This window comes from Aplosporella prunicola, assembly GCF_010093885.1.
Source record: "Aplosporella prunicola CBS 121167 unplaced genomic scaffold K452scaffold_17, whole genome shotgun sequence".
NCBI lineage: Eukaryota > Fungi > Ascomycota > Dothideomycetes > Botryosphaeriales > Aplosporellaceae > Aplosporella > Aplosporella prunicola.
In genome coordinates, this window is record NW_022983545.1 from 688,707 (window position 1) to 704,226 (window position 15,520).

Genomic DNA, 15,520 nt, shown 5'->3' on the forward strand with positions numbered 1-15,520 from the left:
GAACCGAGATCCACCGTATAGCGAGATAGGGGACGATACAATCAGTCCCTATAGAGTGCACCTTACCAAGACAGAGGACGATATAATCAGTCCCTACAAAGTATACCTTGCCAAGATAGAGGACGATATAAGCAGTCCCTATAGCGTACTTCTTACTTAGCTCCTAGCCCGAGTTCTAGGCATAGATAAAAAGGTCTTAGAGTATATATGGACTTTATATACCTTAGGTAGGTCTCTTATTCTACTCCGTATAAGTATCACCATCTCGCTTTACGGTGAATCTCGGTTAACGGTGACGGACGTTAGTCATAGGAAAAGACGGTTAGCGAAGAACTATGCACTGTTCGCCAATCGGAGGCTGTCCCAAAGATACGCCGCACCCATGTTTAGGGCCTTACAGCTTGGGGCTAGCAGCCGGGCGCTAGAAGGGGGTATATTCTGAGTTCTGACAACGGGGAAAGAGGCACAGCCTCGCTTGATCCTTGCCACAGTACGAGGGGTGGAGGGGTAGAGGGCAATCGGCTGATACTGCACAAGGGCCCGGCGCAAATCAGCAGGTGAATGTCTGCAAGGCTCGTCTTTCGTCGGTTCACTATCCGTTTACGTATCTGAGTTCTCATAGCTCATGACTCCCCATGGGGCACAGCAACCGAACAGTGGATACCTGGTCCACACTGTCGACAGACCATCATGCCAAATGGCAGACCGCATTTAAAAAAGAAAGTTGCGGCTCCTCCAAGACTCTAAAAGACATTGGCACCAAATGGTGTCGCTATGCTTTCGTATTCGTAGGAGTAAGCTGACATTCGAAAACTAGGCAGCAACCACACGATCAGTCGCAACGATTGCCTAAACCGCCACGGCCCACATAACGCTTGCATGGCCAACAGCAGTATATATACACATAGGCAAAAAGAAGGCCCCCAAAAAGGCCAAAATTCCCAAGTCAACCACCCATCTCGAACCACCCACCTAACCACCAAACCCATCTCCCTTAGCCACGATGCCCCTAGAAGTACTCCCCGCAACGCCCGCCGACGTCCCCGCAATCGTCGACGTCTACTTCCGCGCCTTCCAGACCGGCTTCGCGCACACACTTCTGCAAGACACGCCCGCGGTGCGCGAGTGGTGGGGCGACGGCATGGCGCACGCGATGACACACGACGCGGACGCTTACTTCCTCAAAGCCGTGGACACAGACGGCGGGCAGCTGGTCGCGTTTGCACGGTGGGTGCGGCCGCGCGCGCAGCCGCAGACGGAAGCCTCGCTGCCGCCTACGTTCCCTGAGGGCGCGAACGAGCGCCTCTTCAGGGACTTTATCGGCGAGCTGTTTGTGCGGCGCATGCAGCTGATGGGCGCGACGCCGCATTGGTGTTAGTATCCTTCCTGACCGTTCTCTCACTACGCAGACCTGTTTGTGTACATACTGGAGACCCCGGCCCTAACACCCCACACCCCACACAGACCTCGAGCTCCTAGCAACGCACCCCGCGCACCAGCGCCGCGGCGCCGCGTCCCTGCTCATCGCGGCCGTGCTGGACGACCCGGCGAACGCGGAGACGGCCGCGTACGTCGAGAGCTCGCCGCAGGGCGTGCGGCTGTACCCGCGGCACGGCTTCGAGCCGCAAGGCAGCTTGGTGCTGCAAATTGAGGGGCATGGGCCTTATGAGACGTTGTTGATGCCGAGGTATGTCAAGGTCAAGGGCGGGTAGTGCGTTGTGCGTAGTGCGTGGTGTCGTGTGGTGGGGGTTGGGTTGCCTTTTTATGCTTTATAGCTACTGTCTGCATGGGCTTCCTTGACATGACACACTCTCACACGACCTTACTTGTCTCTTTTACCTTTTGCCGTAACCGAGTAACTGCTTGTGGGTATCGATGGCGTACCTGGAAGGTCCAGCAGACCTGCTTTGTTAGGCCGTTAAGCCGCAGGCAAATAAATAGTCTGATGCAAAGAGCAGATTATCTGCGGCCTTTGGAGGAAAGAAACCGGCCGTAGCGGCCCTGTACGCTAGCTATATGTATTTCTAGGTAAGCCCACTGTCTCTACATGGGCGAGAACATGAATAAAGCTCCAGTCAAGACCAACGCAAAAAACCAACCCGTCATATTGTACAAAAGCAACAGCACCAGCCACGGCAAGATGGGCTGCAAGTCAAATAAAAGACGCAATATTAAGGTATCTCTTTCCCCGGCACCAGCAGTCTACCGCATTTTGTGTCATCCGTCCTACAGGACGCAAGAAAACGCAGCCCTCCTCGCCCGCCGACCTATCCACCCACCCAACCACCGCCACAGCACCCAAAAAACGCCCGCTAGAACGCAGCAATCCCACCCCGAACCCAACCCATACAAAAGACGACCCCCGGGGGCGCACGCAAACAGCGTGCCCGCGGCACCGAATCAGCGGCGTCCGCCTACTCAGCCGCAGCAGCCGGCTTCGCGTCCTCGTCCCCCACCGGCACGTCCTTATCACCATCATCAACCCCGCCCTCCCCGCCCGCGAGCACCTTAGTCTGGGGCGCGTTGCCGGCGCCACTGCCGCCACTGCCGCTGCCATTGCCACCGGGCGTCACGGCGACGACCTCGCCCTTCTCGTCCACGAACTCGAAGTTGTAGCGCGAGAGCAGGTGCGGGATGGCTGAGAGCTGGGGCCCGTAGCGCGCGGTGTTGTCGTAGAGCTCGAAGAGGGGGACGGCGAGCAGTTTCATGTTTTTCGGGACGCTGAGGACTTCTGTTTTGGGGGGAGGGGGGTTAGCGAGGTTGCGTGGGGCTGGGGTTGCACTGGGGGTTTGGATTGGGGTTGGGGGAGTGCTGGGGGAACGTACTACTCCGCGGCAGCTGGATGAAATACAGCTTCTTGCACTCCTTTGGGCGCGTGACGTGCGCGGGAATGAAGGGGTACATGAACGTCTCGAAGTTGGGGCGCCACCACTGCGCAAGCGTATCCGCAATCTGCCATTCGTCGTTGACGCCCTCGCCCGTGAACTGCGAGCCGACGGGGGCGAGGCGCTCGTTGAGGCGAGCCTTGAAGCCCGCGATCTCGTCGTCTTCGGGGCGGAGGTAGTCGCCGGGCCTGTGGGGTGTCGCGTCAGTGCTTGTTCGTTGCTATCACCACCACTACCAGCTACTACTACTACTGTCCTGGCGTAGAGATCTGTGGGTAAAACGTACAGCTTGAAGAAGGCGTTGGCGATCTGCAGCATCAGGATGTGCGGGTGGTTGTGCTCATGGCACACGAGGATGCCCTCGCAGGTCCGGCGCATGCCATGCTCGTTATAGTGTTCCTCGAGGCGCTTCAAGCGCGCCAGCACGGACGGGTCCTCCTCGGGCTGGTTCTCCTTTGTGCCGAACGTGTAGTTGCTGAGGGGGTAGAGGCGGATGGTCTTGGGCTGGTTGGCGTTGAACTCCTTCGGGAGGGTAGGGCTTTTCGCGCTGGTTAGCGGCTGCGGCGCGCAATTGCGTGGGAAGGGCTCACGGGTAAGAGCTCTGTAGAGCGGACTGCGTGATCGTTGACATTGTTGGTGCTTGCTTGCTGTGAAGGGCTTGGCGAGACTCAATGTTGGTGTGTTGCTGTTGCTGTTGCTGGCTGCGAGCTGCTGCTGGAGCTTGTTCGTGGGATCGCCCTGTCGCCCCGGCGGATCTGACTCGGTGATCTCCTGCAGGGCCAACCTCACCTCTATCCTCGACTCACCAATGCCGACTCCTCTCCTTGAAATTTGGCATCAAGAGCTATGGAATCTGTAGGGCAGAGATGAAGAACCACCGTTTGTCGCGTTGCAATCACAATCGTTTCCGAACAGCTTGTGGTTACTATATATCTACCATAACCTCACTGCCATCGTTCTGTTATCCTTCTTGATCGTTTGTTCACAAAGACACCAACTATCCCAAGTGATAGAAACCAATCTTCTGTATGCACGCTCCACATTCTATCAAGCTGTGCCGTTACCTCAAGTGTGCATTAGGTATCAGCGGCGATCCAATACGCTTGTATCTCGACCAAGACCAATTTCTGCTTAATGTCACATGCCAAGCGGAATGGCGCTCTGAAATCCAATACTAAGCCACAGTTAGTGTCAATATTGCTGGCCAGCTCTAGGATATGCAAAAGTCAGCTATAACAACGCACTGTCAACCACTCACCAAATCAACGCTGCTTCTCCTTGAAGCACTCGACCGCTTCGTAGAAATCGTCGAAGCTGGGAAAACCGCGTTGAGGCACCTCGATAGTAAAGGGGTCGTAGAGGCAAATGGTTAAGCCCGGGTCAAGCTTGATCTTCAGGCACTTGGGAAGCTTCAGCTGCTTGAGCTTGTACATCTCGCTCATCCATTTGCGGATACGCCGGATATGCATTTCCTTCGTCTCGTCGGGCTCCCTTTCGAGCAGCGCAATCCAATCAGGCTCATAGACGAAGCTCAGGTCGATCCTTAGTTCCTTGAGGTTCTTGAAGTTCCTGGTGAGCCATTGGACCCGGCGCAGTATTGCCTCCCACAGAATGTGGCAGCGGTTGAGGTAGTGAGAGGACAGGTGAATCCACACGGTCTTTACCAGCGGGGCGTAGAGAGACGGTCGCGCCGCCTGCTCGAAGTCCACGTAACGCTCGAACGGGTTGAAGACATTGTCTTCGTACTGGGGAAACGATGGGTCCTCGTTGGTGTAGATGTTGCACGTGCCCAGGTTCAGACAGTTCTTTCCGTACAGGATACGTGCGGCCTCGGCGTGCACCTGGCGGCAGGTAAGAAGCAGCGTCGTGAACGGGGAGCTTTTTTCGCGAAGGCATCTGATAGTCGAACCAATCTCTTTGTCGTCGCTTTCTTTCTCGTGCTTAAATGCATACTCATAGACCAGTAGGCGGAGCTCGGTCGGGAGGTCTAGGAACGACATGCCATTTTCGGCTTTCAGGGAGTCAAAATGATCAAGGAGATACATTGGGCTGGGAATCTAGCATGTGAGTGGCTGAGCGCGACAAAGGCGAGAAAGGTGCCCACCGTTTTCCGATCGACTCAGTCAGAAAGACTGGGGAGGGCCGGCAGATAGCCGTAGGAAGCGGGTACTTGCGTGAGTCTAGTCCGAGGCGCAGGAAGGACAAACAGGCACAAGCTGAAGGTAAGTTTAAGTTGCGCTTGGTGTGGGCCAGGAGAGCTCGTGCTGTTGTGCGGTCTTGCTGGCAAGACAGGTCTGACTGTCAGCAGTGTCGTGGTCGTGGGAACAACCGTCGAACGCGAGGAAATTAAGTACTTGACATCAGTGGGCGTTTGACAGGGCGCGGGACTAGCTGCCGAACGTCCACTCACTTCACATGCACCGCTATCTTATCTTTAGATGGGTGCCCTATCAGGTAGACTTTCACAAACGCCTAGGCTGACTTTGTATTAGGACAGTTTCTTTTTTATTGAAAGACCTGAGTTGTACAATGTTGCCCATCCTTTCCAACTATTATACCTATCTACATACGTTAAACACAGGTATGTTATTTTTTTACCCTCCTACGTCGTACCTTTCCATTCTCGTACCTCTTTATATCGCTTATTAGCTTCAGGACAGGCACGATATATCATTCTTGTGGCGACACCGAGGGCAACAAGACTTCTAAAAGTACCAACCACGTATCCGATCCAGGCACCAAAAGAACCCCCAAGAAAAAAGACAGTGAAATGGCACTACCTCACTGGTTTCGGCCTCTCCACGTTCACACTACAACCTACTTATACGAGCCACGGAGTAAGGCGCTCAGAAATATCACCTACCACTATTGTCGCACGAACGAGCAGCCACTCTCCCTGACACTGTATGCGGAACCACCCGACTGAACACGTAGTTTGCCCAGAAGTTCAGGGGGTCGAAGGCGCCTGAGCCAAAGTGGTGCCTAATTTGGCAGTAAACCACGGGAGGCTCTTGGGCATGCTTGGTATCGATTAGCAAGCAGCGCACGCTACTTGACATAACCCGCACATGCGAAGTAGCTTCTCCGCATGATAGAGTAAGCTACGACTCGACTATAGTCTATTCGACCCCATAGTAGACGAAATTCGGTTGTGCCAAATTAGGAAACAGTTTTTATGGTTTAAATAACCCCTAGGGTCGAACTAGACTAATCTGCACTCTGCCCTGGCCTTTCTCCCGGATGTTGCTTCGACAGCTACAGAAACAATCAACGAAAATTCGGGAGCAACCAACCAAGTCCTAGCTGCACGTGGCGCCCTTGGCATTGAAGACACTGGTCCTTCCTACCCATGCATGTAAGAAGCTGCCATATTACGGTCCTGTCCCGGATATAAATACTCATTGTCTACATCGGAGGAGGATAAGCATCAACAGAAAAGAACGTTGTTGGTGTTCATCAAATTAGCAAAACACGCTGGAAGGTGCAACCTGGGTGTATTGCGCTTAAGCTCTGTGAAGGTACCCCTGTATGTTCTTGAATATTTCGAGATCTCATGTAGGCCACCTCAAGTCTCGCTCCAATGGCTCTACATCAAGATCGAGTTGAGGAATGAGGGACGTCTTTCCATGATCTTATTTTTTCGTGCAGTGTCCTCGATATATGTACCCGGCAGGGCTCACGCATGCCTCTGTTTCTTTGAACGGTAGCGCTGGTACAGGACTTCGACGATATATGAGTGGCTCATGCCCTCAGATTCTGTGTCAGAACTGTCGTGCTGTCATTTCTGCAGCACCGAAGAGACATCTTCACCTCCCTGCCGGTGCCGGTATGACTTCCAATTTTTGAGGTTGCTCCTTTCTTTTCTACATCTACCTACATACAAGGCGATTTATCAAGGGGAAGCTTCCAGCACCGCACTACACGGAACCAGTGAAACTTACTCTCTCCAACAACGCCTACCATCAAATCAACTACCACAGTCAGTATAAACCATGAAACCCAATCACAGCCATAAACACAAAAACCCAAGTAGCTACTAACAAAAAGGACATATATCAAACAGACCCTCAACCTCATAACCAACAAAACCCTCCACAGCCCACCACCACCAGCAGCAGTAAACGCAGACCCAAACGCAGCACCCGCAAAGCGCAAGAAGCCGCAAGAGCTACCGCGGGACCACCGCAGACATAGCGAGGAATTCCGTACCAATTGACTGATTACAGCGGGGGTTCCCAACCACACAAAGCCAAAGCGGTTCTGGTACTGTACCTAACAACCAACAAGGCCTCTAAAACGCTTTTCGCCAACGAGCGCGAGGATACGCCGCACCAACACCCGACAGCACCGCGCACGATCCCTCACAGCCTTTAATGATCTACACCGCTATCAGAGACGCAAAAAACAAACACCGGGCCCTAACATCCTCCACGCAGAGCTCCCTAACTATCTCAATTACACAGACGCTAGCCCCAACCACCATGTATGGCCTCAGTAGCTGTAGTAGCCAGTTAGACTAGTTTTGATTCTGTGTGTGGGTCGAAGCACGTAGATGCCGAGGGAAGCTTAACTGATATAAGGGATGAAAGACATGCGTGGATGCTATTTCGTGCACGCGTCCCGCCCGACAACCACGACGACGAGGAAGATATGACTAGGTGTGTTCAAGCACAAGCACTCCATCCCACTCCATCCCAGCCTTCCTAACGCTACTGCATGCACCACTTATTCAACCACGCCGATGAGCCGAAAAATAAAAAAAGACACTAGAAAACCTAGAAAACTAGAAACTGCCTAGGAACGAATAGACATTACCGGCCTCCCCCCTTCCACACCCCTACCTACCTATACACCCCTTCCCCCTCCCCCTACAACAAAACCCCCCAACCCACCCACCCACACCAACGCCCTACACCCTCCCCCTCCGCCCCCTCGCCTCCAGCACACCCTCACACCAGCCCTTGACCTCCTTCACCGCCCGCAGCGGCTCCTTCTTCCGTACCAGCAAAAACCCCTGAATCTCAGCCGGGCTCAACCGGCCCTCCGGCAGCGCAGCCGCGAACGCATGCGCCAGGGTCTCGATATCCGCGCCCACCTTCTCCCCACCACCAACACCAATACCAAACCCCACCCCCTCCTTCCCACCACCCTCACTCTCCTCATCAACTGCGTACATCCGCCCGAAAATCTCCCTAATCTGCGCCCGCGTCGCCAGCGTAAACTGCACCTGCAGGTCGACGCGCCCGGGCCTGATCAGCGCGTCGTCCAACCGCTCCGGATGGTTCGTCGTCATGACGAGCACGCGGCCCTCGTGCGTCGCGACGCCGTCGATGGCGTTTAGAAGCCCGGAGAGCGAGATGCCTTGGTTGGAGTGGTCGTCTTGGAGTTTGCTGCGGCGGGTAGCAGTGGTGAGGGCGAGGGCGAGGGAGGTGGGCGTTAGGGCGTCTGTGGGGGTGTGGTTGTTGGGGTGGTGGCGTTTGCGCGCGGGAGAAGAGGTGGGGGTGGCGTCTGCGTTTGTTGTTGTGGTGTTTGTACTGTTGCTGGCGGCCGCGGCAGCGTCGTCGCTCTTCTCGTCGCGCAGCAGGCCCGCCGTGTCAATGTCTTCGAGCAGCACGATGCAGCGGCGCGGCAGGTTGTTGAACAAGCGATTGAGGTCCGACTCCGTGAGCGTGGGCTCCAGCAGCGAAATGACGAAGATATCGAGGCCGAAGATGCCAGCAAGCGCGTACGCGAGACTGGTCTTGCCCACGCCGGGCGGCCCATGGAACAGATAGCCCCGGCGGTACGGGATGCCGCGGACGGCGTACCAGCGCGGGCTGCTGGGGTGGAGGTACTCGTTGATGTCCGCGATGATCGTCCGTTTCTGGTCGGGGTCCAGCGCGACCGTGTCCATAGGGCGCGAGGGGCGCGACGAGACGCGGTCCCAGGCGCCGGCGAAGCGCGAGCGGTCTTTGCTCGCGGGCCGGCGGATGACCGTCTTCGCCTTTTCCTTGTCAAGCGACCAGGCCTTGACGTGGTCGAGCAGGTCCTTGATGGGCTGCGTGCGGCGGCCCACGCACGACAGGCGGATCGTCTCCTCCTCCTTGCGGGTGGGCGGGTAGCCGCTCGTGCCGACCTCGCGCCGCGACCGGTCGATGAGGAACAGGCGGCCTTGGTGCCAGAAGTGGTGGGAGCCAAAGTACGGCTCGTAGCGGGGCGGCACCTTTGCCGCCCAGCGGCCAAAGTTGAAGATGCCCGTGTCGTCCTCGACGCTGATTCTGGCGTCGACCTCGTTGTCCGTGTCCTGCTCATTGTACTTGGTCACGGCCTTGATTGACCGCGACACCTTGGACATGCGCTGCGCCGCGATCCACTCCAGCACGCTCTCGTACAGGTCGTCGCTGTCGTCCACGTACACGTCCGACATGTAGTATTTGCAGAAGAGGTAATAGCTTCTGCTCCACACGTACGACACGGCCGACACCACGCCGAATAGGAGCACCCCGATCGACACCACCAGCCCAATGTCGAAGCCGAACGAGTACAGCACAAACCTAGATATTAGGCTGTAACCCGGAATGAGCGCTTCGAGGATATTGGTGGGCAGCTCGGTCAGGTTGGGCCGCGTGCCGTCGGCAGACTCATTGGCCAGGTCGAAAGACCCGCGCAGCTTACGGAAATCCATTCCGGGGGCGGGGGTTCTACTGGATGTTAGCCTAAAGTCTGGAATGTGAGTGAAGATGAACGGTACCGCAGCAGGAACCAGAACCTATCCCTTTATATATACACACACTTGTGTGGTTGACACAGCTGCTGAAGTTTGTCCAGAAATCTAATATGAGTGTACTTGCCGATATCTCAGCTGGCCTCGTGTGAGATGGATGGGCGCCGGTCAACAATCCGGATATACAAGCCGGGAGACAGGCGCAAGCCGCAATCTTCCTGCTGACGTTTGATAAAAGACTGACACCTAGATCTTATGGAAGCAGCAAAGCCGACCGATTGGACCCAAAACAGAAAGCAGTTTGCGAGGCGCTTAAATAGGCAAATGACCAGATCGTCGCAACAACTTTCACCGGCGAGACAGGAGCTGAGATGCGGGAACTAAAGAGTATTGGCTGCTGCCTAGCCTAGACGACAGATTTTAGCCCCAAAAAAGAGCGGGCCCTTTTGCAGTGCGGGGAAGACGCAGTTATCGGGAAATCGAAGTTTGGCTTTTATACTTTGCCCAAACAGGCCGATGCAACGAGTAAAAAGCTGCAAGGCTGGGAGACGAGCCAGTAAGGCCGAGTGACGGAATGGCGTTCCGCGCAGACAAACTCAGAAGGCAGAGCCGCAAGTTCCGGGGCGGCGGTGGTGGTCAAATACACCGCGGTCCAGATTGAGTAGAGGTGGTGTGGAGGCGCTATGAGGCACTGTGAGGCTCTTTGCAAACGCCACGGGGCGGAGACAAGTCCAAGAAAATGGATGCCACCTAGGCAACAACGGCCAGGAACGTCGAATACAAGCAAAGCGTTGGAAGACGAGGAACAAAAGAGTCAGAAATCCTTCGTCCAGCCGGTCGCTGACGACGGCAAAGTAGACTCGTCATCGCCACGCGGCGGCAACACCGAAGGGTAGTCAGCCGGCCAGTTTGAACATCCTCGGCAGGTGAGTGTGTTTGCGTGAACCAGGCACACACCCAAAGGACGGACTCATCAAGTTGCTGGGGGGCAACAGCTGTTAAGATTTCTGATATTCCGCCAGCTGCGCCAGGGATCTGATCCGAGATCCCGTGTGTTCGCCATCGCATCGCCACCTTTCGCCACAAATCTTCCTCCTCCTTTTCCTCCACCTCCACCACAAGCCGTCGCGTTCTACAGCATGCCGCAGCGCATGACTCGTTTTCGTGTCTAGCGCAGCCGGGCGGACGAGTGACGAGGTGCGAATAAGATTCGCGACGGACTGGCTTTAGTGGCGAGCCAGCATGCAGCATCGGGACGGCCCAACGTACATGCTTGCTTGTTCCCGTGGCCGACGCGTGCGCGTGCATGTTGCCAAGGAATGTAGGTACGGATGTACATGTGCAAGCAAGCCAGCCAGCCAGCCAGCAGCGTGCAGTATGTATGTATGTATGTATGTAGGTAAGCAAGCACGCACCGAACACCCCCCACCCCCACAGGCAGCTCGCGCACGTGGCGGCGACGAACATCTCCGCCAGCCGCCGATGCATGCCCTTCCGGGGGACGGGGCGAGTCAAGCAGCTCTGCGGAAAAGACCAGCCACAGCGGCTCTGATTGGCGTGTTTTGTTACTCGGTGCTAGTAGTGATAGGCAAGCTCTACACCGCCAACGCGGACGTCGCTGGTCTGCGCCGTAGGGCTGACGGTTATGACAATCGGCGCTGGCGCTGCTTCATCGTCGTCCTTGGCGCTGATTGTCTGCGTCTGATCGCTGCTGATTGACGGCGTCCTCTGACGCTGGCGTCGACGTTGGGCTGTCAGCCCTGCGCTGCTAGGTTAGGTGCTTCTTCTTCGCCCGAATGGGAGATGATGAAGGATGGTCAAGAAAGGATGCGCACACGAGCACACGCTCCCCCTCCAAAGAGATGCATGCAGGCATTCTCTGACTAGGACAATAACAATAACAATAACAACAACAACAATACCAAGACTCGTGCAGCAGGGAAAACCTGTTCCTCGCATGGCCATGGCGAACCCGGGGCTGGGGCAACGGAATGCTCGGCGTGAAACAACTATCAACAACACACCAAACAACAATGACGACACAGAAACACACGCCACGACCCACGACGCGCCCGACCGCAAGTGTGATCGTCGTTACTGTGGCGACCCAAAAGACGCAGGTTTTTTGGGAGGGGGCCACTCATAATATTCATCGACGGGACGGAAAGGATGGTGAGATAGCCATGGAAGGAGGACGAGGAGCAGCAGCAGGGGCCCTCCTCCCCCAAGGCACACTCACAGACCCATTTTCCACTTTCCCCCTTGTCGATGCGCTACTACGGTAGAATTATTTGTACAGTGGAGGGGGTAGGTAACGCTCAGAAACGCACGGCGGGCACAGCCCGCGCGCCGGGGGTTTCCGCGCCGGGGATATAAAAAACAAAAAAATGCGATGAACAGCGAAGACAACCAACAAGCTTTGAGGCGCGAGACGACTGAGATTTCAGAGAAAAAAACAGAAAAAGAAAAAAAGATGAACCACAAGCTAACCAAAAGTTTGACTTCATCACCCGTGAGGAGTAGAAATAGAAAGTGAATAAGTGTGGTAACCAGAAAATCAGCCCACTGCCATGAAAACACCGTTCCACATGCAATGTTCCTTTCCGCGGAGAGAGACAGAGAAGCGAACAAGAACCTCGACTTTCACACCTCCCCCCGACGCGCTTAGTAGTCGCGGCGGTGGCGGTGCTGAGCAAAATGCCTCTTGTGCTTAGCAGCGGCGGTCTCGGTGACCTCGGCGGTAGCCGTGACGGTGACGTCGACCTCAGCAATGGCCATGTCGTAGACGACGCCGCCAGAGGTGTAGATGGTAGTGGAGACGATCTCGGCGTCGCCGTCGGCGGCGCCAGCGGTGGGAGCAGCAGTCGTGAGGGCGAGGGTGGGGCCGTCGGCACCGCCCTTGACGCGCTCGACGGTGACACCACCGCCGTACTTGTCGCTGGCGAAGGTCTCGCGGCCGGTCGAGTAGGACAGCGTGGGCACCAGGGGCTTGGTGCTCGAGGGCTTGGCCGTCGTCGAGCCGCCGGAGGAGCCGCCCGAGCCCGCCGTCGCGCGCGCGGGTCCCGACTGGATCGCAGGGTTGCCGCAGATGCTGGGCGCGGGGCCCGCGCAGTCCTCGTCCTTCAGGCTGTCGGGCACCTCGAACTTGCACTCTTCGCACTCGGCCTCGGTCTGGATGTTGAAGAGCGGGCAGTCCTCGATCAAACCGGTCGACGAGGTGCACGTGTTGACAGCGTTCTGGAGGAAGTCGTGGTCCCAGCCGGTAATGAAGTCACCGTGGTAGCCGTAGCCTGCGGGAATCTGTCAATACCTTTTTTCTTTTTCTTTTTTTTCCCTTCCGGGGAAACGAAGCGGGCATCTTGCGGTTAACTTACCAGTGGGGTCGCCGTTGGAGAAGACGAACTGGCCGTCAACGCCCTTGAACGTCTCGGTGGCCCAGATGGTCTCGTACATCAGAGAGACGACGCGGGTCTCGAAGCCCTCGGGGCAGGTACCGGTGATGGTCTGGTCGGGGTAGCGCATGTGCGACTGGTGGTCGTCACTGTCGGTGTCCTTGCCGTTCCAGCACGACGGGAACATCAGCTCGACACGGACACCATCGTGGCAGTTCTCGTCCAGGAACTGCTTGTCCGGCAGGAAGTGGCGGTACAGAGTGCCCTCGGGAGGGTTGACGTCGTAGTGAAGGCAGTTGAAGCCAATGGCCTTCTGCGCCAGAGCCTTCTGGGTCTTGTCCTCACCGGTCCAGGGCTTGGCCGGGTCCGGGACGGGCAAGGTGAAGTTGCGCTGGTACGGGTCACCAGCAAGCATGCGGAAGTTTTCAGGGAAAGCCTTGACGTCGTCACCGTACAGCAGGTAGTAGCTTTAGTGATGGTCAGCAGCAGCACTCATGATGGTGTTTCTTTTTCTCTCAGTACTTACGCAAGCATACCACCCATCTGGGGAACAATGACGGTAGTGCCGTTGGTGTACTGGAAGTAGAGAGGAGGGGTCCTAGGTCAAATCAGCACGCTAGTTACGGTATACCACAGGGCACGGGGCAGACCAACCAGTAGGCAGACTTGTCCTGGGTGACCTGGCAAGAGGTGCAGTCACCGTTCCTCAGCTCGGCGGAGGTGACGTCCATAGCAAAGTTGCTGCTACCCTGAATGGAGTGGGAGTGGCTGGAGACCTTGCCGGGGTCGACGATAGGATCAATGCGAGCAAGACCGGTACGGCCACGGCAGGGCATACGCCAGAAGGCGTTGGCGACGCCGCCGAGGGTCAGCGCGGTCAGCGCGGTGTAAGAAGCTGCGTCGTTGAACCTCATGGTTGCTTTGTCCGATCAATGGAATGAATGAGTGGACAGAAGAAGAGAACGAAGGGGCCGACGAAGCAAAAGAGAGAGAGAGCGGACGGCGGAGGTGGGGATAGGAGGCAGAAGCTCGAGTAATGCTCAAGTACTTGTGGATAGTGGGTGCGACCGGGGTGAGGCCGGACGGCAGTGATTTCGATTCGGGAAATTCACGTGCTTGGACCACTCGTAGGGAGCTCGTAACTGCGCAGCCCAACCAAAGAACCAAGGCGACTATTCAACAAGCCGCGCGCTTTGACCTCGACCAGGTGATAGCTCCACTTGCAAGGCTTATTCTGTTGTCGTGGGCGAAGGATCCCTTCGTGTTTCTCGTCTGATCCACCGGGGACGGGAGTAGGGCGATATGTCCAGAGAAAGGTATGCTAAGGGCCGGCAAACGAGGAGCACGGCGCGTCAGAAGAAAGTGAGTGAGTTGAGGGAGGGAGCGTGTGGGAGCAGAACGAGCGGCAGTCGACGGGGGCAAAAAGAGAGGCAGCGGATGCGGGGGAGGCAAGGCAAGAGAGCGCGGCGGCAGAGAGAAAAGGCGTGGAATGGAGGTCAGTGAAAGACAAACATGGGGGTACACGTTGACCTGAGACACGATGGATCTCCACTGGAATCTCCCTGATACACAGCGCGCTGATAGGCTCGGGCGCAAGACATTCCTGCCCTGCGTCATCCCTCGTTTGCCATGGCGCAGCCAATCGGGAGCATTGCAGGGCAGCGCGCGGCAGAGGCTGAGCGGTCGAGTGGCACCGAAGATGCCCGCGAGCCCCCGTTGTGTCCGGCTCGTTGGTGCCGACGCTGGTGCGAGCGCGACAACCTCTCGCCCGGCGTCTGATTAACTGCGCGCCGCCCGACGCCTGATCGAGTAGGTAGAACAGTCGCTCATGCTCCAAGCTCGAGTCATGATCTTCGAGCCAATCTCGGACTGTCTCTCCTGACTACGCCCGGCAATATGCCCAGGAGGTTGGCCTACGTATGTCGTTGTACCACGGTGTCATCCATGGGTCGCATCATCTCTCTGATGAGATGTGGCTTGCGGCTGGGTGGGAGAAACCGACCGTTTCGTTCCACCCCGTTGCTACCGGTATATCCATTAGCCACAGAAAAGCTTAGTATCACCATTCCCATCCTCCAATCCTCCTACAATCATAATACTGGCAATTATTGTAATCGGAGACACAAGATCCCGTGGGAACTTTTTTGGTGCGTTGTAGGACAGCATGAGGCCCGGGTCCTCACGGCTGCTGAAATCCCTCCGCGACAGCCTACACGCGCGCCCGCCGCCCACGCCGGCGAGAACTGAGCGCACTCCGTCGCACGCTCGCTGAGACCCGCTTCTCAGCCCCCTCCTTTTTTCCCTCGCGCATTGATGCTTGCTGCCGTGCTTCACGCCGTCAGCGGCCCTCCTCAGGGGGGGCCGGCGGTCGGGGCGGCAAAAGGCTGAGGGGGGCGAGAATGAGGGGGAGAGGCCTTGTTGCCACCATCATCTAAAAAATATGGGAAAGGATAGAGGAAAAAACCTGGAAAAGGACGGGAACAATCTAGAAAGAGGTCGGTTGGCCGGCTTCCCGAGCGACGACGTTGGCGAGCAAAAAA

The 15,520-nt window shown here is 56.5% G+C and overlaps 5 protein-coding genes across 5 annotated transcripts; 1 reads left to right on the forward strand and 4 right to left on the reverse strand.

Moving 5' to 3' along the window:
• Nucleotides 1-1,003: 1,003 nt before the first annotated feature.
• Nucleotides 1,004-1,712, forward strand: K452DRAFT_230703 (uncharacterized protein; the record flags this gene model as incomplete). The annotated part of the gene is made up of 2 exons (XM_033537112.1): nt 1,004-1,373; nt 1,465-1,712. The coding sequence occupies 2 exons, from the start codon at nt 1,004-1,006 to the stop codon at nt 1,710-1,712; spliced, it is 618 nt and encodes a 205-aa protein (XP_033396080.1).
• Nucleotides 1,713-2,486: 774 nt separating this feature from the next.
• On the reverse strand, nt 2,487-3,516 carry K452DRAFT_202916 (uncharacterized protein; the record flags this gene model as incomplete). Its single annotated transcript, XM_033536062.1, has 4 exons — nt 2,487-2,731; nt 2,826-3,073; nt 3,172-3,423; nt 3,476-3,516. Coding segments are annotated over 4 exons (786 nt in total), but the record flags the coding sequence as incomplete, so codon positions are not given.
• A 302-nt stretch (nt 3,517-3,818) lies between these two features.
• Nucleotides 3,819-4,930, reverse strand: K452DRAFT_319863 (uncharacterized protein; the record flags this gene model as incomplete). The annotated part of the gene is made up of 2 exons (XM_033544270.1): nt 3,819-4,059; nt 4,144-4,930. One exon carries the CDS (start codon nt 4,928-4,930, stop codon nt 4,148-4,150), a length of 783 nt encoding a protein of 260 aa, XP_033396082.1. The 3' UTR covers nt 3,819-4,059; nt 4,144-4,147.
• A 2,448-nt stretch (nt 4,931-7,378) lies between these two features.
• Nucleotides 7,379-9,968, reverse strand: K452DRAFT_54871 (uncharacterized protein). Its single transcript, XM_033546828.1, has 2 exons — nt 9,616-9,968; nt 7,379-9,565 (listed from the first exon to the last, which is right to left on the reverse strand). Exon 2 carries the CDS (start codon nt 9,547-9,549, stop codon nt 7,795-7,797), a length of 1,755 nt encoding a protein of 584 aa, XP_033396083.1. The 5' UTR covers nt 9,550-9,565; nt 9,616-9,968; the 3' UTR covers nt 7,379-7,794.
• A 2,284-nt stretch (nt 9,969-12,252) lies between these two features.
• Nucleotides 12,253-13,894, reverse strand: K452DRAFT_230488 (uncharacterized protein; the record flags this gene model as incomplete). The annotated part of the gene is made up of 4 exons (XM_033537099.1): nt 12,253-12,878; nt 12,963-13,447; nt 13,507-13,578; nt 13,635-13,894. 4 exons carry the CDS (start codon nt 13,892-13,894, stop codon nt 12,253-12,255), a joined length of 1,443 nt encoding a protein of 480 aa, XP_033396084.1.
• Nucleotides 13,895-15,520: the final 1,626 nt, after the last annotated feature.